Source organism: Aspergillus brunneoviolaceus (assembly GCF_003184695.1).
Source record: "Aspergillus brunneoviolaceus CBS 621.78 unplaced genomic scaffold BO95scaffold_40, whole genome shotgun sequence".
NCBI classification, from domain to species: Eukaryota; Fungi; Ascomycota; class Eurotiomycetes; order Eurotiales; family Aspergillaceae; genus Aspergillus; species Aspergillus brunneoviolaceus.
Window position 1 is genome coordinate 1 of NW_020290770.1, and position 24,005 is coordinate 24,005.

Consider the following 24,005-nt stretch of genomic DNA (forward strand, 5'->3'; position numbering starts at 1 on the left):
GGAGGGGAGGAGGATGGGGGGGCGCAGGAGGGTTGTTTGTTTGCGGTGATTTCTCTTGATTGTTGACTCTTGACTCTTGACTGGGTTGGGTTGGGGGTTGAGGTTGCTTTTACTGGGAAGCTGAAAGGAAGGGGGGTCTGGGGGTTCTCCCTTGATAACTGTTATATTATATGCTGGATTTGGAGTTGATGGTACTGGGAAGCTGAAAGAAAGGGGGGTCTGGGGGTTCTCCCCCAGAACGTTACTTTATGGCTTTGACTTGGGGTTGAGGCTACTGGGTCGTGGGAAGGGAGTTTGGGTCTCGAGGGGTTTACGTGGGTCGGGAATGGAGTTTTGGGAGTCATTGGGAGGTTCAGTGGTATCGTTATGCATCAGGAGTATGGTGGATGGTTGTCATTATATCTATATCCCCCTGCCAGTCATCATTATGGATTTTGCTTGGCATAAAGCCTCAGATCCGGTTGATGTCCACCCGCGTCCGTTCGTACAGCTTATGACTGACTTGCTTCTGGTCTCGCTCCTCCGCGCTGATCGTCCGTGGATGGATCGCTAGCTGGGCGTATGTCCCGGCCGCGCGGCGCTTCGACAGCGTCCCCGGGTTGATCACCGTTACACTCTCCACCACCTGTCACGTAGTCAGTAGCTAGTCCATCGATCAGAGGCAAAGGGCGGCGCACCTTGACAAACGGAGGCAGCATGCTCGGCACAATCAACACGTCCGGCCGCACATTCCACCACTCCCCCAGCTTCGAGTAGCTCACGTCCAGCATCGCCCCCGTCGCCAGCCCGGTCTCCGTCCCCGGCCGCGGCAGCAGCTCGCGCGCCGTTGGGGGAAACATCGGGTGGAAGTGTCGCTGCTCGATCAGGTATTTCGGCAGCCGGCTCAGCAGGTTCCCCTCCTTGGGCCTGCCGTGCAGCACCTCCTCGCGCCGCAGCTCGTACAGCACGTCGTGCGAGCACAGCCCGATCACTGTCTCGTTCAACGACAGCGTCACCGGGTTCGACACCATGCGCGCCTGCTTCGGCAGCCCCAGCTCCTTCTTGGGCAGCTGCTCCTGCGGCCACGCGACGTGCTTGCTCACCGCGTCGCGCACCGACGGCACCAGCACGATCGTGATGCTGGGCACCGCCTGCGCCAGCCGCTGCAGCGGCGCGGCGATGCAGTGCCGGAACACGGTCGTCAGCGTCGCCGTGTCAGGGTCCAACCCCGCGATCTCGGGGAGGTCGAAATCCCCCGACGCCAGCAGTGGGTGCTCCACGTCGAGGAACGGCCCCATCAGGATGACCCCGTCGGCGTAGCTCTCTGCGGCCTTGCGGCAGATCTCTTTCAACGGCTCGAAGGCGAGATTGTCGTCGGCGGTGTACGGTCCCGACGCGAGGAGGATGTTGAGTGGAGAGGAGCCGCCGGCCGCCTCGAGTCGCTCGTTGATGCTTTCGATGTTGACAACGGACGAGGCCGCGGGCGGCAGCAGCGGCGTGGGCAGCACCTCTTTCACGGAGAAGTAGTTCCCGGAGGCGTTGATCCCGCGCAGCGCCACCATCTGGCCCGGGAAGAAGTTGGCTGAGGGGACGCCGTCGAGCTTCAGGGGCACGCGCACGCCGGCGCCCGTCCGTCGCGACGTCTCGAGGACGAGCGATGCCGGGTTCAGCTTGCCCTCCATGCTGTCAGATGCGATGCGGCCCACGGCCACAATCTCGCTCGTGCTTTGCGTCGCCGCGCTGCCGAATGTGATCTCGTCGGATTCGTATTGTTTCTGGAACAGTGCGGTGAACTCGTCGATCCGGTCGTCGAGGATCTCCGAGGCCTCCGACAGGCGCATTGCCATGGGCTTGTAGCCGAATTTCTTGAGGTCCGTGTTCGCCGTCGGCTTGATCCGCGCTTCGGCGTACGGGGCGATGGGTGTTTCGGGGAGGGGGAGGTGGGAGTTGATCGTTTCGAGCGTCTCGCCGGCGTTCTGCCGCTCGCTGAATGAGATCGACCTGTTGTGCATTTTCACCCCGCATCAGCAATCTGTTTAGTCTCTGTCATATGCGCGCCACATACGGGAGTGCGTCGCCATTCGTCGTCCTGACTCCGGTGTTTGTGCTCATGGGAGAACCATTCTGGTTCGTCCGTCCGATCTTGTTCATCGACGGCGACGCGAAATCCGACTTGCGCTTCGCCGGCGTCCGGCCTTGGGATCCGTTCGGTGTGAGTCCATCTAACCTGAAAGCGCAAGCTGTTAGAATCAGGCCGTGCGAATTAGGATGGCAGACTTACATTCCGAAAACATCGGAGGTGTTGGCAACCCGCGGGGTCGCAGTGACTGCCGTTCTTCTGTCTGTTTGGCGCCCAGCTCTGCCCCGCGATTCGCGCTCGAGTGTATCCTGAACATCTTTCTTGAATAATCGCACAGTCTCCAGATCCAGCTTCAGCTCATCTGGCCCCATCTTCAAACAGTAGGACTCCCATTTGTAGAAAAGCTCCTGCGCGGAGATAGCGTGGATGCGCAACAGCGACTGCAGTTCGGCCAGGACGTCCTTGGGAAGTCCATTGGGGGCAGCAGCTGCGAAGAGCTCGTTGAGCTCTTCGGTGGTATCTGCCATTATATCGAGTAGATGTGGAGACCAGCGAGTTACAGTCGCGAAGATTTTGCTTGGTACCTAGTATGTTGGTGATATCTCCATCTATTCATTAATCAATTAACGGAGGGTGACGCGGAGGACGCGCGTGTGGGACGCGGAGCGGAAGTGGAAGCTGACCGCCTACTGTATTCAGCCAGACAGCAGGACCGCCCGGCGGCGGTGTGCATCTCCGGCGGTGTGATGAGCAGGAGATTATTTGCAGGAGGGCGATCTGCCGGTGGGCCTGTCGATCGAGAGATTAGTATTCCTCGAGTAAGTTAAGTATTATCCCGGCAGTTGGCCAGCTGGTCCATCAGCTTCTCTCGTTCATTGTCTGAAATTTCCCCTTTTCTACTCGTCTTTGAGTCTGCCACCATCTTTGCGCCAAAATACTAGCAAATACACCTCACCAATCCATCAATTCATCTTGCATAAACGAACCGCATCCCCCTTTCCCGCACTATGAGCGCCGCCTCAGAAACCCAAGCTGCGCCTGCTGCTGCGGTTCCAGCTGTCAACGAGCCAGCTCAATCACAGACAGCTGGATCCAATCCTGCCCCTGAGACGCCCGCTGGAGCTACCGAATCCACCTCCGCGAAGAACATCGAGCTCGAGCTGCCCATGTCGGCCGCCGACGGCCTCATCCAGAAGCCCTTCGCCCGCCCCTTGGACACCGCAAAACCTACCCCGCCAGCTAAACTCCAACCTGACCAGCAAGCCAAGTACAATGAAGTCTTCAAGACGGTCTCCGAATGGACTGCCCTTCCCACGACATCGGCCAAGAATGCCCCCACGGCCCCTCTGACCGACAGTGAACGCATGTTCCTTACTCGCGAGTGTATCCTGCGCTACCTGCGCGCAAGCAAGTGGAATGTGTCCGAGGCAACTACTCGCCTGCAGCGCACTCTCACCTGGCGCCGGGAGTACGGGGTCGAGAAGTTGACGGCCGATTACATCTCCATCGAGAACGAGACCGGCAAACAGGTCATTCTGGGGTATGACATTGAAGGGCGTCCCTGCCTCTACCTCATCCCGTCGAAGCAGAACACGGAGACGAGCGATCGCCAGATTGAGCATCTGGTCTTCATGCTGGAGCGCGTGATCGACCTCATGGGCCCTGACCAAGAGACTTTGGCGCTTCTCGTCAACTTCAAGGAGACCAAGTCCGGCCAGAATGCCAGCATTGGGCAGGCCAAGCAGACCCTCAACTTCCTGCAGAACCACTACCCGGAGCGCATGGGTCGGGCGCTCGTCATCAATAGTAAGTGACCCTTTCGGTGGGTGGGCGTACTCAATCTGACCACTTGGATCACCCAGTGCCGTTCCTCATCAACGGATTCTTCAAGATCATCACCCCGTTCATCGACCCCCAGACCCGACAGAAGCTCAAGTTCAACGAAGACCTGCGCCAGCATGTGCCGCCGGAGCAGTTGATGAAGTCGATGGGCGGAGACGTCGAGTTTCGCTACGACCATGCCACCTACTGGCCCACTTTGAACCAGCTAGCGGACCAGCGCCGAGCCGCCTACACGGAACGGTGGATCCAGGGTGGTAAGCGCATCGGAGAGTTCGAAAACTATCTGAAGACCGGCACCAGCCCCAGCCTGGCACAGTCCGAAGGAACGCCCAATGGCGGGGCGGGTGAGACGCAACCCACCGCTTAAAGCATTGCCAACTCTATTCGAGGCGTACACGCTGTTGCTGGCTTGGAAGGCCTTTCTCCGAGCATCTTACAGACTGCCTGAGTGCGCCAATCCCCGTAAATAGATATTGTCTTTTCTGCATTATACCTGAATTTGGCGCGATTTGTACCCCGAATCTCTATGGGTGCCGGGGAAAAATTCATCATCATTTGTCGCAATAGATTTATAAGATAGACTTAAAGGATCACATGGTTATAGGTGATTCTGATATCATCCATGATAGGTCTATCCACTTCCCCAACCTGCACCAAGAATCACGTGAATGATAGTGGGGCACCTATAGCCTTAGGCATCAATATGATAGGAAATGAAGCATCTTCGGTGATAGCGGGGAGGGGTTCGGATATGGAGTCGCAAAGGACTTCAGCGGTCTCTTGGGAATGGAACAAGACAAGACATTCTAACAGTGGAGCAACTGCATAATTTTCTCTGTCCGTCAGTCCTGTCAGCCAGCCAGGCGAAATAGTCTACCACCAATGTACTGTACATACAGGTGATGCCCGAGGGGTCTGAGAGGTAGGATGGATCGGTCAACAGGTACTTTGTGTCGGCAGAGACATCATTCCAGCTGGAGGGTTTATCAAGTGATCTCTCGAGTAACTAGGACTAGGTTAGATTTATTATCAATCCTTCTCCCTCGGCTTCCTAGACAACCACCACTTGATTACCTCCCTCTGTCCTTATTTCTCCTCCCTGTCCTGCTCGCTTGCTTGCGAGAAACGAGAAAGATTGTTTGTCACGCAACAGTGAGCGTACTATACTTGTGCAAGCAAGGGACATTAGCCCTGAATTCTAAAAGTCGGTTGTAGTAGTGGTCTAGTTGTTGTCGTTGCACAGGCATCGTTTTTTATCTGCTCCTTCTCGCTTGCATTCTCCCAGGCCAGAGGTCTCTCCACACCGGAGCTCCAACTGGAAGCAGTGGTTGAACGCATCGATCAATCATGACGGAGGACTTTCCCCAGCGGCGGCGGCCAGTCCCCACGGGCAGAACCAGCTCTACTTCCGGCCTGCCGCCCTCCACTATTATTACTGCTTCAACAACTACGCCAACAACCACCGCCAACGACCACCCTCTCTTCTCCTCGGCCACAACGGCGACTGCTACGGCTTTTGCTTTCGCATCCCCTACTGCTACAGCTCCATTTCCTCTCTCCACCACCACCACCTTTCACCCTCGAACTCGATCCCGGTCGCAGCCCTACGCCCCATCCTCTTCTCTCCCCATCGCTCTTCTGTCCTCCCACCTCTCCTCCACCTTAGACCGTCGGCCAGTCCGTGCCCACGAGGGAGGTTTCGTGCACCCCGCCTCCTTTCTCCGGCCGCGAGGTCTGTCACAACCAATGCCCCCAGCTCAGCCCGAGAGGGCCATCGATCGGGAAGAGCGTCAGGGCCTAGTGAGTCGCCTTCTCTCTCTCTCCCCCCCGTCTTTGCTGCAGCATGAATCATATTCCTCTCCCCGTTCGAGCCTTGGTGCCTCAACCCCTCATTCGCATACCCAAATCTACACCCGTCTTTCTCTGGGCCAATTCGCCCGCGATTATGTCGGCAGCCAGACAGCAGTCTTCTGTTTCATTTCTGTTTCGTAATTTGCACTTCCATGGGTCCTCAATTGCTAGGATGCAGTGGCTAATAGAGTCGTGGATCGGTCTTCCATTGTAGCGTGCCATCCGCAACTTCCTCAAAGTCCGTACCAGTTACGATGTCCTCCCCCTTAGTTTCCGACTCATAATCTTCGACACTTCGTTGTCCGTCAAGGAGAGCTTGAACATCCTCATCCAAAATGGCAGGTGTTTCCCTTGTCCGTCACCAGGCGGGATGACTCCGTCCGCGACTGCGCCATAAATCCGGGCGACGTCACGATGCTGGAAGAATCATTTGCTGACCAGGAGGACGTGATGCTTCGGGATAACAGGTATCGTCTCGGCTCCGTTATGGGATTCCAAGGCCTCGACCTTTGCCGGTCTTTTGACCACCTCCGACTACATCAACGTCATCCAATACTACTTCCAGAACCCGGCTGCGCTGAACCAGATCGACCAATTCCGGCTCGACAGCCTCCGAGGTGCGCAGCTCAATAATAGTTCACGGATCTCCGCAGGACTGACACTTTAGACAGAGGTGGAAAAGGCATTGGGCGTCGCTCCTCCCGAGACGATATCGATCGACCCTGAACGTCCCCTCTATGAGGCCTGTCGGCGCATGCTGGAGTCGCGCGCTCGCCGTATCCCCCTCGTCACATATGACAGTCAAACCGACCGCTCTCTCGTTCTCAGCGTCGTTACTCAGTATCGCATTCTCAAGTTCGTTGCGGTCAATGTCCCAGACACCCAGAAGCTGCGCAAGCCGCTTGGTGAGATCTTGCTGGGCTCATACCAGAATGTCGCAACAGCATCCATGGATACCCCTGTCATTGATGTCATTCATATTTTGGTCGAGCGGAGCATATCCAGTGTGCCGATTGTGAATTCCGAGGGTAGGACAGCCCCTCTGTCCAGACACGGACCTTCAGTGGCTGGGTCTCATGGCTAACTTTTTGGCGTCCTCTAGGAGTGGTCTACAATGTATTCGAAGCTGTTGATGTAATCACCCTGATCAAAGGCGGGGTGTATGATGATCTCAGCCTGACAGTCGGAGAGGCGTTGAAAAAGCGATCTCCAGTAAGTATACCTCATACCCTGCTTGCGGAATGGGTCGGTTAACCGGCGTTTAGGATTTTCCGGGCATCTACACGTGCTCCTTAAATGATGGTCTGGACACCATCTTCGACACTATTCGCAAGTCTCGCGTCCACCGCCTGGTTGTGGTGGATGAGAACTTCCGGCTCAAGGGCGTCCTGACCCTGAGCGACATCCTGCAGTACATCCTCCTTGAGGGCGAGACTGATGAGCTATCATGAACCGATGTTTAACTTCTTGATTTACCCTTTCTACTGGTGCCACAGTGTTGCCAATATACTCACAATTGCATAGGATGGCGTTTCTCGTTTGGGGCTAGTGTCGGTGTCGGAGCCTCTCCCACGGGGTTCGACAGATGGTAGCTTACTTGTTACCGGCTCATGTTTTCCTTTTTTCTCTTCTCTATTCCGTCTCTTTCCAACTCACGATGCAAAAGTAAACCTACATGCTATCATATAGGGTCTACACATGTTCTTCGATCGGTCTCCCCGCCGCGAGCGGCAAGGGGGCCGGGAACCTAGCATTGGCGCTAGGATTGACAACAATAGATTTCATTGCTTGTATGACTCTCTCGCACTCTCATGATCCACTCTGATTCGATGTTGCTATTGACCTGTATGTTGTATCTTTGTACTTGTTCAACTGTAGTGTCCAGTGTCTTTGCGATGGAAGTTGACAGCAGGACATGGCCGCTCTTTCCTTTGCTAACACAAGCTTCCCTGCTACGGTTGGCTACCCTGCTTCAAAGGAAGGAGCGGTGGTCTACTCGGAGGTGTACTATGAGGCCCTCGAGGCTCGCATCCGACCTCAATCTGCACTGTACCTACTACGTCGTAGGTATGGTGTAATCCACAGACCAGGCTCAGTGGCCCTGAATGAGATTGCTCAACTATAGCGTTGCTTCATCTTCATTCACAACAATGGGCGCTTTGAAAGATACATCCGCTAACCGAGGTCGTGGGAATGAGCCTATCAAACGCACATTCGCTACGACTCGAACAGAGCTGTCCTCGGGGACTGCTACTACTCCCACCGACGATAGCAGCGTGGACCAGGCGCAGCCGCTCTTCCGCCAGCAGCAGAGCCCGGTCGCACCAGCCGATCCACTCAAGCAACAGCAACAGTTGCGAAGTTCGCGAAGTTCGCGACGGCTTACCAATCTCAAAAGTTTCTTTCGCTTTCGCAAGTCTCGGCAACCGGATCTACCATTAAATCCATTACTCGAGCTTCCGACCAGACCGGAGAACACCAGGAATCTAGCTAGCGGGTGCATGCTAAGTCGCAGCATCGTGGAGGGTTATTGTGCGGAATCTACATCAAACCCGCATTGCAGCGGTCAACATGACGAGGCTGGCGAGGCTCGCAAGGTGAGTGACAACACGGTGTATTCTCTCCACTCGGACCAGACCAGCGCGACGGTGTGTCATGATCCCTCCAAGCGTCTTTCCATGCCCATTGCCCTTGCAGACGCATCCCTCTGTCAGAACCCATTCACCTATCCTCTAAATCTGGTAGACGATTCAGAAAGTAGCCGAAACCATGCAAGGAATCCGACTCGGTCCACAAGACAGTCTAGCTCCGAGTCGAGCCAGACGGGAGTCTCGTCGACCTACGACGATACCGAGAGTTTCCAGCGACTAGCCAACCCGTTTGCCGGAGGGAGTTCAATCGAGTCTCGAAGTTCCTCACGGGACAGTTTCTATGTCTCAACCTCGGATGATAGTTCTGTGATTGCTGAGATCGAACGGCGCGCCGCCCTGCTGGAATTCAACGAACTGGTCCAGAAGCTCCGTCTCCCGCCTCTGCCGATGAACAACAGCAAGGGGGCAGAATCGGGCGATGGCTCGCATTCCCAGTTATCGGGTTCGCGCGGACAATTTCAACGGGATCGACGCTTGGATTATCCAGCTGACTGGGTGCTAGGGCAGCCTCCCCCCACCACTGCTGGCGAGAAGGTGTCTTCCGGACGGCGAGACCGACTCTACGGTCGACTACGTACGATGCGATCGACCCTACAACTAGGCCTTTCGTCGGAGGGACCCCGCACCACGCGGACTTTACGTCGAATGAAGACGTTGGCGCATGTGGGCACTCGGGTGAACGAGATGACTTCACTGACGGGGATATCACTGGAGGAATTGGCGCGTCTCGGGGGCTATAATCTACTAACGCTGCCGGCCGAGTTTGCGCCTATGAAACTCCGCCTCCCGGTATGTTTTGTAGCTACAATTACCGTCTTGGGACGATTTGGTAGGTCCTGGCCCCATCTCTACCCCACCGGAGATGCGCGAGGTGCATGAGATGGGATGGTCTCGCTCATTTACGTCATTGCTCCAGCTGCCCCGGTGCGCGACGTGTTTGTCGATCCCGGCCATCCGAAAATGGCAATGCGAATCTACGACCATTTCGCCCGGTCGGTGCTCGCCGCCCTGCGACAACCCGATCAAATCCAGATGACAGTTGGACGTAGTGACCTGCCCCTGGCGGTGATCGAGCCTAGCGCTCGTACGATGGACGACACAATGGTGCAAAGCATGGCACGGGCATTCCTAGCACTACTGGCGGGGCTTCCCGGAGGGCTTCTGGGATTACCGGCCCTATATCGGGTGCTAGTGGGCATTAGCCAAGCACCCGTGGTGGGTGACGAAGTCGAACGGCGTCGCAGCTGTCTTGGAGGGGTTTCGCCGCAGGATTACGTCAAGGTCAAGGCCATTGGGCTGGCGCTGCTGGCCCTGACGAACACTATGCAGCTGCACCTGCTCTGTGGAGTGATTGGCCTCAGCGCTCTACTCCTGCATGAAACGCAGCGGCTAGCGCAGGAGGAGGCTCCGCGCTCTGTCAACCAAGAGAATGGACGGCGGACGAGTGGGGGGCCGGGGCCGCTGACGCTGGACCGGCTGGGTCGCGTGCTCGGACCGTTGCTCACGGGGAGAGAGGGGTCTGGCGACACGTTTGGAGCTATCGCCCAGGAGATTGAGAGCGAACGAGTGGTGATGATGCTCGTGGAGCACTGGCGAGGGATCAGTCGTCAGCTGCGCATTTGGGAGCATCGCAACCTGCCGAGGCGGCGCCGGCGATCCGTGCAAATGGGACGTGCAATGGTCTGTTGCTGAGGCGGTTCTGAGGATCGGGGGATAACTCCGGGAGCAACTTGTTTGCCGGTCGGACGATACTTGTAGAAGAAAAAAGTCAGGGAGCGATAGAAGGTTTGATATGAAGTCATCGGGGATCCGCATCAGGGGAGGATGGGCGACGCTAGTGAAACGGGGGTGTGAGCAAAGGTACCCATAGACTCAGTACTTTGGGCAGCTGCTGTATTTCTTTTCTTTTCTTTTCTCTTTTTGTTTTTCGCCTTTTTTCTTTTTGCCAGGAACTGTATAGTATGTGTTTGATATTGACAGAGTGAGTCGTCCGTAGTGGGGACCGTCGAGTGAGCGGGTTTGCCAGCGGGCAGGAAGTACATTGGTGAGTTCCGCTGGCCATGAGACGGCCCCCGATCGAGCAAACCAAGGTTGGCCACTGAATTGACCTTCTAGTTGTACAGTATATTGAGGAGGTAAAAGGAATCGCCGGGCTCTTCCGACCAGGATATCCAGCGGATGAACGGACCATCAGATTTTTCCCTTTTCTTCCATGGTCGATGGTCTTCCTGTACACCTATTGAACCGAATTCACCGATTTCTGGTCGGCTCTGGGCGGGAGAGTGAGTGCGAGAGAGTCTGAATTTGTTGAGAGGTCTTTGCGGTGTTGGAACCAAAAACCAAGTTTTCCAGTCCTGGGCGATGTAGACTACATGGAGAGGAGAAGGAAGGGTAACTTAGGGGAGGGGAGGGGAGGGGAGGGGAGAGGGGCGGGCAGTGATTGCTCATGGAAGCGGGCCGCGTGGGGAACATGTGAGAGACGAGAAGGAAGCAGGGAGCAGGGACTAGAAACGAACGACTAGAAGGGGGCCTGGATTTGCGAGAATATGCTTCTGCTTCCAATTCAACTCTATCACCTTATGAGCACTCTCTGAGAACTTTTGACTCGTACGTTCACGGGTCGATCAAGGACTGTTGAGTCGTCGGATGATAGAGCCGATGCGGGGGAAGAAGGGATCTTTTGATCCTGGTCCTTGTATGAGTAGTAGAAATTGTTGATTTGGCTGGCTGATTGGGTGGGTGGGTGATCATCAGTTGATTTTCTTTTTTCTTTCTTGCTTGCTTTTTTGCTTTCTCTTTCGATGACGATGACGAAGATGATGATGATGGTCTTGGTGCTGGTGCTGGTGCTGGTGCTGGTGCTGGTGCTGGTGCTGGTGCTGATTGATTGATCCATTGATTCAATGAATGGGATGCATGAATGAATGATTCAGCGAAAAGTACAGTACCATACAGGATTTCAGACAGGTCAATGCTGCGCACGAGTCATTTGGTACATGCATTATACGACGTACCTTACACTTACTCAGTAGCTGGTAGGGTCTTCTTCGATTCTTTGCCAGCTTTACCATGGTTTGGGCAAGCAGCGACGAGGAGCGACGACAGAGGAGTGCCATTGGCGGAATAGTGTCCGCTCTCCATCCAAGTGCCCGGGTCGGAATGATTGGTTGGCAGGAAGATGGCTCCGGATAGCTTCAACCGCCAATCAGCGGGCAGAGAAACCTGTTGAGAACCTCAGGCACCACACCTGCAATCACCTGCAATGACGTGGTGGTGTGGAATCAAATGGATGGCCTGGTTCTTCAGGACCTCCACCTACCGAATTCAGATAGCTACGGAGCTACTAGGTAGCTAGTACCGTAGAACTACCGTAGACTACGGTAGTATACTTGAGTACTCCTACTCAGACTCCCGCAAGCACATGTGATGTCAGTTCCCAGGGTTCCTTCTTGGCTTCCAGGCTGGGCTGCTTTGGCTGCTTTGGCTGCTTTGGCTGCGGGTGCCTCTCGGTCCAGTCCAGTCCAGGTTCAAGACGTTCTAGCCTTCTGCTTTTCCTTCCAGCAAGGTTCGCTGCATGTCCACGGGCCATTGCAGTGCCTTTCCCTCCCCCCCCCTTCCCTCCAATTCTTGACACATTCCAGGGCTCCCTCTGAGATTGTCTCAAACAGGAGAGGGATCGACATCCACTGTGCCAGTGTGTGTGTTTCCAGACTACGGAGACTGCTTGTCTGCAGGTGTCTGGTCTGTCTGTCTGTTGTCTGTCTGCTTGTTCTGATCTATTGCGGGTGTGTGTTTGGGCTTGGTAGGTATCACAGGTCTTGATACTGTTCCAGTCTTTCGATTCTTTTTCTGCTGCCACCTGCCCTCCCCCCTCTCCCCTCCCCTCTTTCTTCTGTTGTACTTCCTTTCTCCTCAACTTGACTTCACCTTTATTCCTTCTCTTCTGCGTTCTTCCCATCCCACTCACCTGCTTGCCCACTACAACGACTGCAACGACTGCTACTATTACTACAATACTGCTATTCCATTATCTCCTATCCGTATCCTCCTTATTGTCATCACTCTCGCTTCTCTCGGACCCCACTCACTCGCTCACTCACTCTTTCACTCACCACTACTCATCCATCCACTCGCCTCTATACTACTGGTTACACGCACCCATATACTCCCTCCCACCCCCGCCTTCCACTCACACTCTCTACACTCGGCTCGACTCGACACTCGGGGTCACAATAAATCCCACAATGAATCCCAACTTCAACCGGTACTCCCGGAACTCCCACGTGCGGAACGGACAACCCACCCCGCCTCCTCACGATGAAAACAAGCAAAACAAGCGGAAGTTCTCGCAGATGAACGTCGCAGGCCCAGTGCAGCAGTACCAGCAACAACATCAGCAGCAGCCACAACAGCTGTCCCAGCAGCTTCCCAGCCCTCCCTACGATGATGAGAAGGCCAAACGGGAGCGCTTCCTGGAGCGTAACCGCCTCGCCGCTAGTAAATGTCGGGAGAAGAAGAAGAAGAACAACCAGCAGCTGGAACAGCGGTTTCACGAACTGCAAAACAAGAACACCGAGCTCAACACAGAGATCGAGGACCTTCGCGCTGAGGGGATCGCTCTGAAGAACGAGTTGCTGAGGCATAGCGAGTGTGGGGACCCGGCCATCTCCATCCATCTCAGTCACATGGTCCAGAACATCACCGCCAGGGACCACGCGGCTGCAACCCGTCGGTCCGCCGAGATTTCCGATCTGCTGACGATGGGAGATCATGCTGCGGTGGCTACTGGCTCCAGGGTATCGGTTTCTTCCCTGACCAACTCCCCCCCTGGTCTCTCCACCTCCAGGTCGGTTAGTTCGTCGGGTTCCTCCGGCCTCTCGCCTGATGCTGCTGCCGCCGCGGCCGCCTTCGGCTTTGATAGCCCGCCTATGCATATGATGCCATTCGCCAGCGGCTCCGCTAGCAGCAGCCACGACACACACAGCAGCCTCAAGTCGGTCATGGATGGCTCATTGGACTCGATGCCTGAATACGAGTTCCTCGAGGATCTTGCTTTGATGGACTGAATATGATACATGTTGCCGGCCTCAGCTCACCCCGGCTTTACAGCATAGCGGAAGGCCTTCTGATCGACTTTGATTTATTGTTTCATGGAAAAGCCAGCGGGAGTTTATGACTGGTATCACATCTGTCGGGCGGGAGGATGTGTTCGGTGTTTTTTTTTGTCTGGGAGACCTGAAATTGGTGGCAGTGGGAGGCTCACTGATTTGAGGGTTGTTGCTTTTCTTTAGCGATCGATTTGCTTTTGTATGGACCAGGCGTTTTTGACTATTCTTTAAGCGGGTTTGGGGGTTATGGCGTTCTACGGGAAAAGGCAGACACAAGCATACGGGAAAAGGTCACTGCCAGGGATGGGGATTGCTTTCTTTTATTGGGTGAGGAGTATTGCTATTGCTAGTTGGGACTTGATCATCATGGATGTACGGGATGAACTTGATAGTGCTAGCAAGATTGCTATCAATCTTAGAGTCTGATCAACAGACTTGGTGATATCTCGGCGGTGGCTGGTTCTTAGTAGGTGGTGCTTATTATGGCCAAGTGCATTTCCCGGGGTTGTTTAGTGGTACAATACGGAGTACACAATAAGGTTAAATGATTTGGTACTCCGTAATCTCTAATGGATGATCTTCGAGACCTGTTCAAAGACCCGAGTAGAAGGTTGTTTTATTTTTTTTTTCCTAAAATTTTTGGACTCCATAGACATCGAGCTAGAATCCAGTCCACATTCTACTACTTAGACTACCTACCTTAATTTACTGTACGGAATACACCAAATAACTTAATGGATGCAACCAGAGCACCGGAATTTACCCGGATAAGCTTCCAGGGAAAAAAAAAAAACAATTCCCAGGAAACTAGCTGGCACCTGCATATCGTCCAGTGTGGCTGGAATTTACTTTTTTTGTTGGTTTCTTGTTTTCCCTCCTCTTTTGGGCCATTCAATTTCCGGGAGAAGGATTCCTCCTTAGTTGGAAGGTACTAGGTATAGTACATAGTACTCCGTAACGTACTCCGTAGTGTGGATTGTGTTGTGGAGCCTCTCCCCCCCCCCCCCCCCTTCCCCCACCCTCAAGCCGGAAAATCCCAGAAAACTTGGAACAGGGTTCTGACTTCTGGATTGTGCTAGCAAATGGAGAGAGAGGAGAAGCGGGCAGGCAGATCGAGGGAGCGGTTATTCCCGCCGACGTCATTTACTTATACTGCGGTGACGGTTGGCTTTGCGAGGGTGATTTCCGATCGATCGCTCGTCCACGGTTTATTTTTTTTTTTTTTCGGAGGGGGGTGATCACCTACGTTTTTGGGGAGGTTATTGTCTTTTTTCTTCTTCTTTTTTTTTTTTATCTTTTTCTTTTTTTGTGTGTGAAGGGGGGAGGGTTTTTTGGGTGGTTGTCTGGGTTTTTTTTTGGGATTGAGATTATTGTTGAGTACTGAGTACTGAGTACGAGTATGTTCTGGATGGGTGCTCTGGTTCTTGTCGGTGCTAGGTATTAGTCTGAGTAAGGTTGATTAGGTAGGTAGTCAAGTCGGGATGGGTTAAGTAAGTTCTCGAAATGATTTTCCCAGTCCGGAATTCTTGGGCTTCTTTCTGTCCTGGGTCTGGATGATTGGCCTTTCTGGGGGATTGAGGAAACCTATCTTCCAAGTTGAATCTGAAGTACGGTACGGAGCTGTACATGTAGCTAGGTTGCTTGGTGCACGATAGGTTACTATGCTGTAGTATGTACTATACATTACAGATGGTACTGTAGTTTATCACAAGTAGGTAGTCTCCAGTCCACTCGGTAAAGTAATCGAGTCTGAGTCTGATCCAGTCTGGTCTTATCTATATTGTGTAGAAGGTATCTATTATCTGTAATTAATATGGAATCCAAATTGAACGGCATAGGTATAGTACTAGGTATACCTTTCCCCCGAGACCCACACCCACCGGATTTGGGAAACCAAGTTTGGATGCATTTAGCAGGGTAGATAGGGTAGGTATTATTCAGTAGGTAGGGTTCCTTCTTGGGTAGAGATGCTAGTTGACTTATACATGTAGTCGGGTGGACTTAGCTGACTGGGTATATCTCAAAGAATTGAAGTGTTTCCTTTTTTTCTTTCTTTTCCTTAGTACAGTACTGCCCGGCGCTGCTGGGGTGGCCCCACCAACACCCATACTCACCACTTTGACGGGGGGATTCTTCCGTGTGAGTACTGCTTAATACCTAGTATAAGATTATTTTTCAAAGCAGGGTGAGAAGGCAAGTGAATCTTCGGTATTCTGGCACACCTCTTGTAATGGATAATCAAAGGTGAAGTGGTGTGATGAGAGGGCTAATTTGCTCACTATATTATCCACGGATTACTGTATAGCGCTTCTCGTAGGACCTGAATATATAGAAAGAGAGTTGATGATAATGTAAACTCTGTTTACTTAACTTACTCTCTGCTTATTTCTTGCAGTGCTTGTCGGTGATTAGAATCATAATCACAAAATCAAGGGAATCTATTTTATTGTTAGGGAGAGTTTGCCCTAACCACAAGATGGTACATTGCAAAATGGGCGGAAGCAATCTTCAAGACGAGGGCTTTCTACACTTCTGGACTTGGAAGACACTGTTGGGAGAGGTGATCGCGGAGTACAGGGTACAGTATAGATGGTTTGGCTTTGCAGAAGGTCTTCTTTCTTTCTTTCTTTCTTTTTTTTTCCGGTTATAATAAGACATCAAAGTACAGTGAGTGAGATTTCCTCAACAGCGATAAAAGCACAACTCTGAATCATATCTTAATTTCTAATAAGTGGTTAAACAGATTGTTTGTATACTGAATGAAGCGGATTCTGCATCAATGTTCTTATTGTGATTGTGATCAACAAGGGACCGAGAAAGTGTTAGCTATACATAAATAGAGAACCACATCAGCATCTTTACTGTTTATGGCATCCGAACACTGGGGATATTAGATCAATCATTATTTATTTCTTGAATAAATGCTCTTGTGATGACAAACGTGTGTAGCTACTAGAATACGTGGACGTCTGCCGGATATAGAGAGGGCTGCGATCATGTGATCTGTATATCTCTCAGTGCTCTTGGTAGGTAGCTTATCGACAGAGTGCAAGCCATTACACAAAGAATTGCTAGAGAAGGGATTTATATTAGCTGCAATGTTACATGTCCCAGTTCCGGAGGGCTTGCAGGCATTAGATATATATTTCTGCCACAAGCAGTCTCTAGATCTTTTAAATAAACAGTGATCTTCTGTGCTTTTTATATCTTTTTGTTGGTTACTGTATTTAAATATAACTCTATATGCTATTGTTTAAGCAGCATTGGAAACCGAGCTGTGAATTGCAACTGCAACTGCCAGCAACCGCAACCGCAACCGCTCTACTTGTCATCCTCCTCCACGATTTTGGAACAACCTCACTAAGCCGTGGTTGACTAAAAGCGCCTTGAAAGAAGCTCACCGACAAAACCAACTGCTCTGTCCAAGCCAGACCCCCGTTTTCAACTCTTACACCTTCGCCTCTGATTACTTGCGCCGTTACTCTGCTGCTTCTTTACAAGAGATCAGAAGATCTGCCCGCGATGGAGGACCAGATCTAGCAGATATTCGAAATATTCCCCGTAACGACTGATTATGTGATGACCCAGGTCGGGCAATGGGCGTTACTCGGCGATCCCGAGTAACGTAACTTCCGTAGTATCTGAGGTGTTCAGCAACACAACACAATTGGTCAGTAAGATTCTGGGAGTTAAGTCAGTTAGGTACTTAATTCGATTTGCCAAACTGTAACGTTACTGGATATTACGCATCATACTGTATTCCGAGTAACTTATCCATGATGTATCAACAAGTGAACCCAAGTAAGTCGTGTAGACCAACCAACTGAGTTAATACTGGTATACATGGGTACTACTTAGTACTGTAACCCCTTTCGGCCGACGACAGATCCGACCGTGCGCCGCGAAGGTTCTCAAGATTGGAAGCCCTGGCATCCAAACAGAAACCTCACTTTGACTTTTTGGGTTTGACTTTTCCACATGATTTCACTTCGTCATAGCGCTTCAGTTTGTCAGCGTACGGAGTGTCGATACGCATTCAAAGACCTTCGAAGAGGTTATTTCAAAGTTCCCCTACCCTGTATGGATAACCCAAGCCTTGATAAAATCCAAGTCACCCGTACGCGGGGCAACTTCCAAGGTAAAGTGTTGAGGTTGGTACATATGAGCTAACTACAACGCTCGGAAGATAATTCCCCTGTCAACCAGATACATAGCTACTCTCCGGCCGCCAGAGAACAACAAAACTCGGCCCATCAAGTGAGGTGCAAGTCACAGTCCGACTCGCAATCAGTTTCACACGTAACAGCGCGACGCCGAAGACTCCGTATGCGGCGGGCATCCAAATAGTCCGGCCAGCTACAGTACCAATCCAAAAACTCCGGAATGGAGTCGAAGCGCGGCCTGCGCCCGTAAATCACAGTCGGCGCCGGGAAATCCCCCTTGTCGTCAAGGACAACGACCCGCCACGCCCAATTCCGGATATTGGGGGCATCGGGAATAGCATCATCCCGCACGGCATCATCCCGCTGCCGGCAGTAGAGATAGGCACTATACCAGTGAGGGTATTCACCGATATAGCCAGTGCCCGTAATCACACCAGCCTTGACCTCCAGATCATCGGACTCGACCGACGGGCCAGCCATCGATTTATGGATGAGATCGCCAATCCCGTCGGATTCCAGGTACTCCCGCACCTGCGCGCACTCTTTCCGGACCAGCGCACGGTACCGCTCGGGCTGCGTCTCCGCCAACGCAGCCTGTTCCTCTGATAAGAGCATCGGCCCCGGCTCAAAGGGCGGGATGGCGGAGAGGCGGAAATCCGGGTCCTCGACCGCGTAGGCGTACTGCAGGAACACGCCCAGCTCGTCGCAGCGGGGAACCAGCCCAGGGGCCTCCTGGCCTCGCTCCGCCGCCCATTCCTCCGCCTGCTGCTGGAAGACTTGCTGGAGCATATCCAGGAACTGCTCGCGGGCTTCGTGGGTCCGCAGTCGCGGCGGGTGCACCCCGTCCAGGGGAAATGGGAACACCTGGCCCATGTCCATGTCCATTGCCGCGGGAAGATCCACCAACCGCGGCGGAAACCCGTTCTCCCTCTCGTTCGGTAGGTAAATGGGTCGGTACTCGACCATCTTCTGCCATTTCACTTCTTCGCGGGCCAGGCCCCGGGCTTCGATTTCATCCACGCGATCCTGGATGAATCTCCGGTTTGCCGTGGCCATCCGGACGCGGAATTGTTCCAGTGCTTGCTGCATTGGTCTGTTCAGCGTCCGTGGAAAGACGCCATTGTTTATCAAGATTGGTTTTGATGGAATTCTGGGAGAGTGTCAGTGGGTTTCGGAGGGGTTGTTTCTCTATCCCTCACTGGGACGCTTGCAGATTTGCGTGCGAAGGTTGGGAATGATCTGAGGCGCTTTAGCAAATGAGACTCGCGGAATGAATGGATCGATCCGGCAGAGATGGGATTATGACAGATCAAGACTAGACCATACTGGCAATCGTACATGACCTTACTGAGGATTTTTACTTGATGCAGTGGGCGCAGTGCAGTGAGTGTTCAACTAGGGCGGGGAGGGGGGAAGATAAGCTCGGCTGGTTTATCTTCGCAGGTGGAAGTACAGTGCAGCCGCAGCAGGGTTTGGGTCGTTGGCTTGGCTTGGCTTGGACTGGGCTGGACTGGAATGGAAGCCTGGAACTGATCTCGGGCTGGTGGGGGGCCTTTCGTTCGAAGTTTCCGGGTTCTGGGCCCCCCATCGCTCCCTCGGCCGGATGTCGGGCGTAATTCTGTTCTTCTGTGTTTTGGGGTGGTGGTGGTGGTTGTGGTGGTGGCGGGTAGTGGTTATGATTACCTTAAGTGGTGGGCTTGAGTGGGCGCTGAGGCTTCGAGAACAATATCAATTAATGGGTAGATCGAGTGACAAAGGAAGGAGAGGGGGTCTGCCTCGATGTTACATCACTTCAATTTAGGTTCTGACGGTTCTAATTCGTAATTAGCCAGACGGTATCTTCCTTTGTCTGATTTTGTTTAAATATTCTGAGATGGAATGTAAGAGAACACGAAGGGCCGAGGCCACTGGACCGTGCAAATAAAAACAAACTCTGGACAACATCACTCTACATCATCCCCGTCCCTACTGCTGACACCTTCGTAACCCGCATCCGCAACCGCAAACAAAGAATCAATCTCCTCTAACCCCATCCCCCTTGTCTCGGGCAAAAATCCATACACCAGCCCCGCGAACCCCGCATCCAGCACCCCAAACAACCCAAACGTGCCCCACCCCAGCCCCTGCAGCAGGTACGGCGTCGCAGACGACCACCCAAAGTTCGACAGCCACTGTGCCGCCACCCCCATCGCCACTCCGGGCTCGCGGATCCGCGCCGACGAGAAGAGTTCCGCGCTGCACGGCCAGGGGAGGGGCCCCCAGGACAGGTTGTAGGCCACGATGCTGAGGTAGATCAGGAGGATGGTGGCGAGGGAGGCGGGCGAGAGCGAGGAGGATCCATGGTCAGGGTCTGAGTCAGGGTCAGGGGTGGCATGAGCAGGTGATGACGGCGATGGCGGCGATGACGACGATGACGGAGCAACCGAGGCGGTTCGCAGAACGGCTGCAGTAACAAGCATGCACACCGACATGGCCAATGCACCCAGAATCAGCAACGGCCGACGGCCGAAGCGGTCGGCCACAAACACAATAAACAGCAGGCAGCTGATCACCTTCAGAAACCCAAAGATCCCCGTCAGCAACAATGTCAGACGGGCGGTGGCGCCGGAGGCCGTTGAGACGTCACTGCTGCCCCCGACGAGCAGGGCGAAAAACTGCGGGCCGAAGTAAGCCATGGCGGTGGCACCCGTGGACTGCTGGCAGACAAACAGGGCGACGCCCAGGATCAACCGATGCGCGTTGGCGCGCTGGAGGAGCTCCCGCGGGGAGAAGTCGGCTGTCGCGTGGGCGTCGCGCTCGATGGCCGACTGCATGGCCCGGAACTCGGCCTTGACCTCGGGGCCGCGCGAGGCGCGGATCCACGTCAGGCTGTCCCAGGCTTGGTCGGCGTGGTCGTGGGAGAGCAGCCAGCGCACGCTTTCGTGCAGAGTCAGCATGCCCACGCCCATCAGAGCGCCCGGGATGAGCTGCAAAGCCAGCGGGATCTGCCACTGTGCGGCGTTGCTGGGCGCGTACTGCATCCCGTAGTCGATCCAGTACGAGATCAGGATGCCGATCGTGAAGGTGAACTGGTAGCAGCTGCCCAGCCGGGCACGCATTGAGGTTGGGCTCATCTCCGTCAGATAGATTGGGATCACGGTCGCTGAGCCTCCGATACCCAGGCCGCAGATGACACGTCCGAGGTAAAAGGCAGACCGAGCATGGGTGTCGAGGATCTCGAAGATCACCCCCGCACAGAAAACAACGGAGCAAATGGCCATGGCAGGGCGACGACCGAGTCGATGGGTCAAGGGCCATATTACCAAGCTGGCAACCAGGGCGCCAGCCTGCTGGACGCCCACGGCAATGGCACTAACGCGGGTTTCATTCTGTGAGGTATATCGAAAAGACCGGTGGAAGGAGTCGAAGGTCAAAACCCCTCCTGCATGTATGTGTCATTCTTGTGGCCTTGCCCCGTGGGATAGAGATCAAATACCGATCACGCCAGAGTCGTACCCGAAGAGCAGGCCCCCGCAGCAGACTATGGCCGTCAGCCAATACAGACGGAATAGGGCATGGCGGGACGGCAGCGGAGCAGAGGATTCCTCCTCTGCATGCTGTATGAGAGGATCCTCAGGACGGATATCATCCTCAGTCACCAAGAAAAAGGACCTCATCATGGGCCATACCCAGCAAACCAGACATCCGGCGCGACTGAGAGATATATATGTATGGGATTATGACAAGAAGTAAGGAGTCCTTGCGCGGAAATTGTGAGTCAGATGACGTGCCGGCGCTTACGTGTTGCATGCAGCGGTCGGGGGCGCCGATCATGATCGGCTATCAATCAGATCATCACGAAGGAATCAGTAAACAATTCCCGGCGCACACAGCGCGAATCCGCCCACGTTCGTGACGCATCCTGCCGCCTGGTCATCTCCTGCAGCAGGAGATAAACATTTCCGGCATGCGGGTGTCGCGCGGGCTGAGATTGGTCCTCACCGTTCTCACCTCGCTGGCTCATCTGCTTCATCTGCGACAAAATCCATTGCCGCTGCTCCAAGGATGCCTCCAGGCCAGCCACAAACAACGGCCACACGAAACTCGCAGGCAGATGTCGCTCCTCTCCTGCAGAGGACTGTGTGTCGATTGTTGCCAGATGAAGAATGCCTTCCACGGCTCGATGCACCCGATCCGTCCGCGGATAGATGGCAAATGCGACGCGGTGCAAGTAGATGAAGATTGCCAGGAAGTTGGCAATGTACTGTCTGAAAGTCCGACATGCTTCCCGCGCAACCGCAGGCTGTAGAGTGTCGTGGAGCAGCTCGGGGCTGCTGTGGATGTCGAGCACGCGTGGACGTCCGTTCCAGAGCGTTTCCAGGTCGGCGCTTATCTGATGCGCGAGCTGGAGAACCTCGAACTCGTCACTAACAGTGCCGCGATTTCGGTGGTGTAGGTCTATGCACACAATCCGCCGGAGAATCTGTTGCGTCTGTAGAAGAAACTGAAAGGCCGGACCGGTGACTGCTTCACGGATGAGGAACGCAGGCTCGGGGCTGTCCTCATCCGCACCATGGCTTTCCTCAGGTGGTACGACCCCAGCATCCCTTCCTACTGGCGCAAGGCTACCCAGGCCAACGAGCGGATCGCCCTCACGCCCGGCAATTAATGCCTTGACGTCTAACAGCGAGACCCAGGAACTGATCAGGCGGCTCACGCCCGTCCAGGGCCTGGTCCGGCCATGGAAGCGTTGTAGGAGTAGATAGGCTGAGTGGAGGAAGGACGTACCCGCTTCCCCCAGATCTGGACTCGACAGATGCTATTTGGTGAGTCCACGATCCTGCAAGTCTCTAGAGAATCACCTACCTCCGCCAACATCAACATCAGCACCGTTGTGAAAACGTGCCTGAGCACGGGCTCTGATACCTTCATGACCAGACCTGACTGCACTTCCGACCACGCCAGCTGATGGTACCTGGACTTGCGGTTGCGGTCCCACGCCGTCCCCTCGACCCACGTCTGATGCACCTCCGAATAACAGTAGATACCAAGTAAGACAGCTCGACAGTCTCGCGACTGACGCACGATCCGTGCTCGCACATACTTCCAATTCAGGTCGACGGGGCCAAAAATTGTAGGCGGCGGATCGCTTGTCTCGAAATGCGCGAATAGTCCTGCTTCGTACGGCGTCTGTTCGTGGTGGGGGGCATCCGTCTCTCCAGCAGAAGGACAATCGCCTAAACTGCCAGAAATCGAGCTCATGTCCGCGCTAGAAGCCCAGTTCATCGTTTGTGCAGGGTTCCTGGTGGATTCTGTAGTGGTAGCGACACTGGCAAGCTCAGGTCCCGCCGACAAGCCGGAGAGCCCATTCGTGGTTAGGTCGAGGTGCTTCTGCTGAAAGTCAGAGGTAAACTCCCCAATGAAACCGAGGATATCGAACGAGGAGACTAAGTCGACAGCTGATCCGGTAGGCGGATGGGCAGAGGCTGGCTGTCGTAGTGGTGACGAGGCTGGAACTCCGTCTTCACATAGGACAGTGTGGAAGAAGTTCACGTCGGGACGGTCAGAGGGTGTCCCAGCAGCCACGCTTGCGGAGGCTGCAGGACCATTCTGGCAGTTGATTCTTCGTGAGGAGATGCGGTCCGCGATAATGGTCTTGTAGGTACATGGGAGACGCAGACGAGTGCAGTTCGCACATGTCGGTTTGACCTCGTCGCACCGCACCTTGCGCGACCGGCACGTCAGACACCCCGTGCGGCGGCGGGGACCTGATCGGCCCATGCCACGTGCTCGAGGAGTCTAGCATAGTCAGTATACAATCTTGTGAGATAAGGTGTTTGGAATGTGCGAGGGCAGATACCTCCATGGTCCCCAGATCTGACCTGAACAGGAGTATGCATGATGAGTGTCTGTTGGCGTCGGAGCGCATGAAGCGGGACTGACGATCACCCAGCGTGGGTTCAGGAACCGTCGCCGGGAACACCCGCCGCGGACCGCGCTGCGTCTACGGAATCACAAGGGAACAAAGAATGGTCTACACGTAAGGTGGATGTATTCACTGGAATCATCACTTCTATATGACATAAGACTGTCCTGCTTCCTTCACGGTACCCTGTGGTAGAGCACCTCCCCAGGTACAAGCCGCTTCTTGTCCCCACCGAGGCATTTCGACGTATGGAGCAAATGTCCCCGTTCCTTGCGCACATACGCCGCAAAACAGGCTGCAGCCATCGCGATGGCACCGTAGCTGATATAAACTGGGTACTTGAACTGTTCCGGTGAGGGGAAGGCGATGGTAGTCGCAAATGATAGCAGCTCGAAGATATTTTGGAGAGCCATTTCCGTCGCGGAG

The 24,005-nt window shown here is 54.1% G+C and overlaps 8 protein-coding genes across 8 annotated transcripts; 4 read left to right on the forward strand and 4 right to left on the reverse strand.

Moving 5' to 3' along the window:
- Positions 1-451: 451 nt before the first annotated feature.
- Positions 452-2,586, reverse strand: BO95DRAFT_453783 (DNA-directed DNA polymerase alpha subunit POL12; the record flags this gene model as incomplete). Its single annotated transcript, XM_025588235.1, has 4 exons — positions 452-625; positions 678-1,980; positions 2,045-2,206; positions 2,261-2,586. The coding sequence occupies 4 exons, from the start codon at positions 2,584-2,586 to the stop codon at positions 452-454; spliced, it is 1,965 nt and encodes a 654-aa protein (XP_025441397.1).
- Positions 2,587-2,868: 282 nt separating this feature from the next.
- On the forward strand, positions 2,869-4,517 carry BO95DRAFT_443579 (CRAL/TRIO domain protein). Its single transcript, XM_025586686.1, has 2 exons — positions 2,869-3,865; positions 3,922-4,517. Exons 1-2 carry the CDS (start codon positions 3,067-3,069, stop codon positions 4,266-4,268), a joined length of 1,146 nt encoding a protein of 381 aa, XP_025441398.1. The 5' UTR covers positions 2,869-3,066; the 3' UTR covers positions 4,269-4,517.
- Positions 4,518-4,974: 457 nt separating this feature from the next.
- Positions 4,975-7,552, forward strand: snf4 (AMP-activated serine/threonine-protein kinase regulatory subunit SNF4). The gene is made up of 6 exons (XM_025586687.1): positions 4,975-5,701; positions 5,967-6,090; positions 6,220-6,369; positions 6,424-6,780; positions 6,855-6,964; positions 7,018-7,552. The coding sequence occupies exons 1-6, from the start codon at positions 5,249-5,251 to the stop codon at positions 7,201-7,203; spliced, it is 1,380 nt and encodes a 459-aa protein (XP_025441399.1). The 5' UTR covers positions 4,975-5,248; the 3' UTR covers positions 7,204-7,552.
- A 701-nt stretch (positions 7,553-8,253) lies between these two features.
- On the forward strand, positions 8,254-10,095 carry BO95DRAFT_365048 (uncharacterized protein; the record flags this gene model as incomplete). Its single annotated transcript, XM_025582679.1, has 2 exons — positions 8,254-9,232; positions 9,320-10,095. The coding sequence occupies 2 exons, from the start codon at positions 8,254-8,256 to the stop codon at positions 10,093-10,095; spliced, it is 1,755 nt and encodes a 584-aa protein (XP_025441400.1).
- Positions 10,096-12,686: 2,591 nt separating this feature from the next.
- atfB (bZIP transcription factor atfB) lies at positions 12,687-13,118 on the forward strand (the record flags this gene model as incomplete). Its single annotated transcript, XM_025581954.1, has 1 exon — positions 12,687-13,118. A coding segment is annotated over one exon (432 nt), but the record flags the coding sequence as incomplete, so codon positions are not given.
- A 4,441-nt stretch (positions 13,119-17,559) lies between these two features.
- On the reverse strand, positions 17,560-19,239 carry BO95DRAFT_390861 (uncharacterized protein). Its single transcript, XM_025583615.1, has 2 exons — positions 18,873-19,239; positions 17,560-18,824 (listed from the first exon to the last, which is right to left on the reverse strand). Exon 2 carries the CDS (start codon positions 18,761-18,763, stop codon positions 17,765-17,767), a length of 999 nt encoding a protein of 332 aa, XP_025441402.1. The 5' UTR covers positions 18,764-18,824; positions 18,873-19,239; the 3' UTR covers positions 17,560-17,764.
- Positions 19,240-19,440: 201 nt separating this feature from the next.
- On the reverse strand, positions 19,441-21,288 carry BO95DRAFT_443588 (general substrate transporter; the record flags this gene model as incomplete). The annotated part of the gene is made up of 1 exon (XM_025586688.1): positions 19,441-21,288. A coding segment is annotated over exon 1 (1,312 nt), but the record flags the coding sequence as incomplete, so codon positions are not given.
- On the reverse strand, positions 21,082-23,992 carry BO95DRAFT_498417 (uncharacterized protein; the record flags this gene model as incomplete). The annotated part of the gene is made up of 4 exons (XM_025590922.1): positions 21,082-22,235; positions 22,269-22,472; positions 22,520-23,452; positions 23,765-23,992. The coding sequence occupies 4 exons, from the start codon at positions 23,990-23,992 to the stop codon at positions 21,501-21,503; spliced, it is 2,100 nt and encodes a 699-aa protein (XP_025441404.1). The 3' UTR covers positions 21,082-21,500.
- Between the last annotated feature and the right edge of the window lie 13 nt (positions 23,993-24,005).

Excerpts from the sequence above, each read along its gene's own strand:
- BO95DRAFT_390861 (XM_025583615.1), bottom strand. The coding sequence starts at position 18,763 with ATGCAGCAAGCACTGGAACAATTCCGCGTCCGGATGGCCACGGCAAAC.
- snf4 (XM_025586687.1), top strand. The coding sequence starts at position 5,249 with ATGACGGAGGACTTTCCCCAGCGGCGGCGGCCAGTCCCCACGGGCAGA. Across the intron at positions 5,702-5,966 it reads GGGAAGAGCGTCAGGGCCTA|CGTGCCATCCGCAACTTCCT; the intron begins GTGAGTCGCCTT and ends CTTCCATTGTAG. Across the intron at positions 6,965-7,017 it reads CGTTGAAAAAGCGATCTCCA|GATTTTCCGGGCATCTACAC; the intron begins GTAAGTATACCT and ends ACCGGCGTTTAG.
- BO95DRAFT_443579 (XM_025586686.1), top strand. The coding sequence starts at position 3,067 with ATGAGCGCCGCCTCAGAAACCCAAGCTGCGCCTGCTGCTGCGGTTCCA. Across the intron at positions 3,866-3,921 it reads TCGGGCGCTCGTCATCAATA|TGCCGTTCCTCATCAACGGA; the intron begins GTAAGTGACCCT and ends TGGATCACCCAG.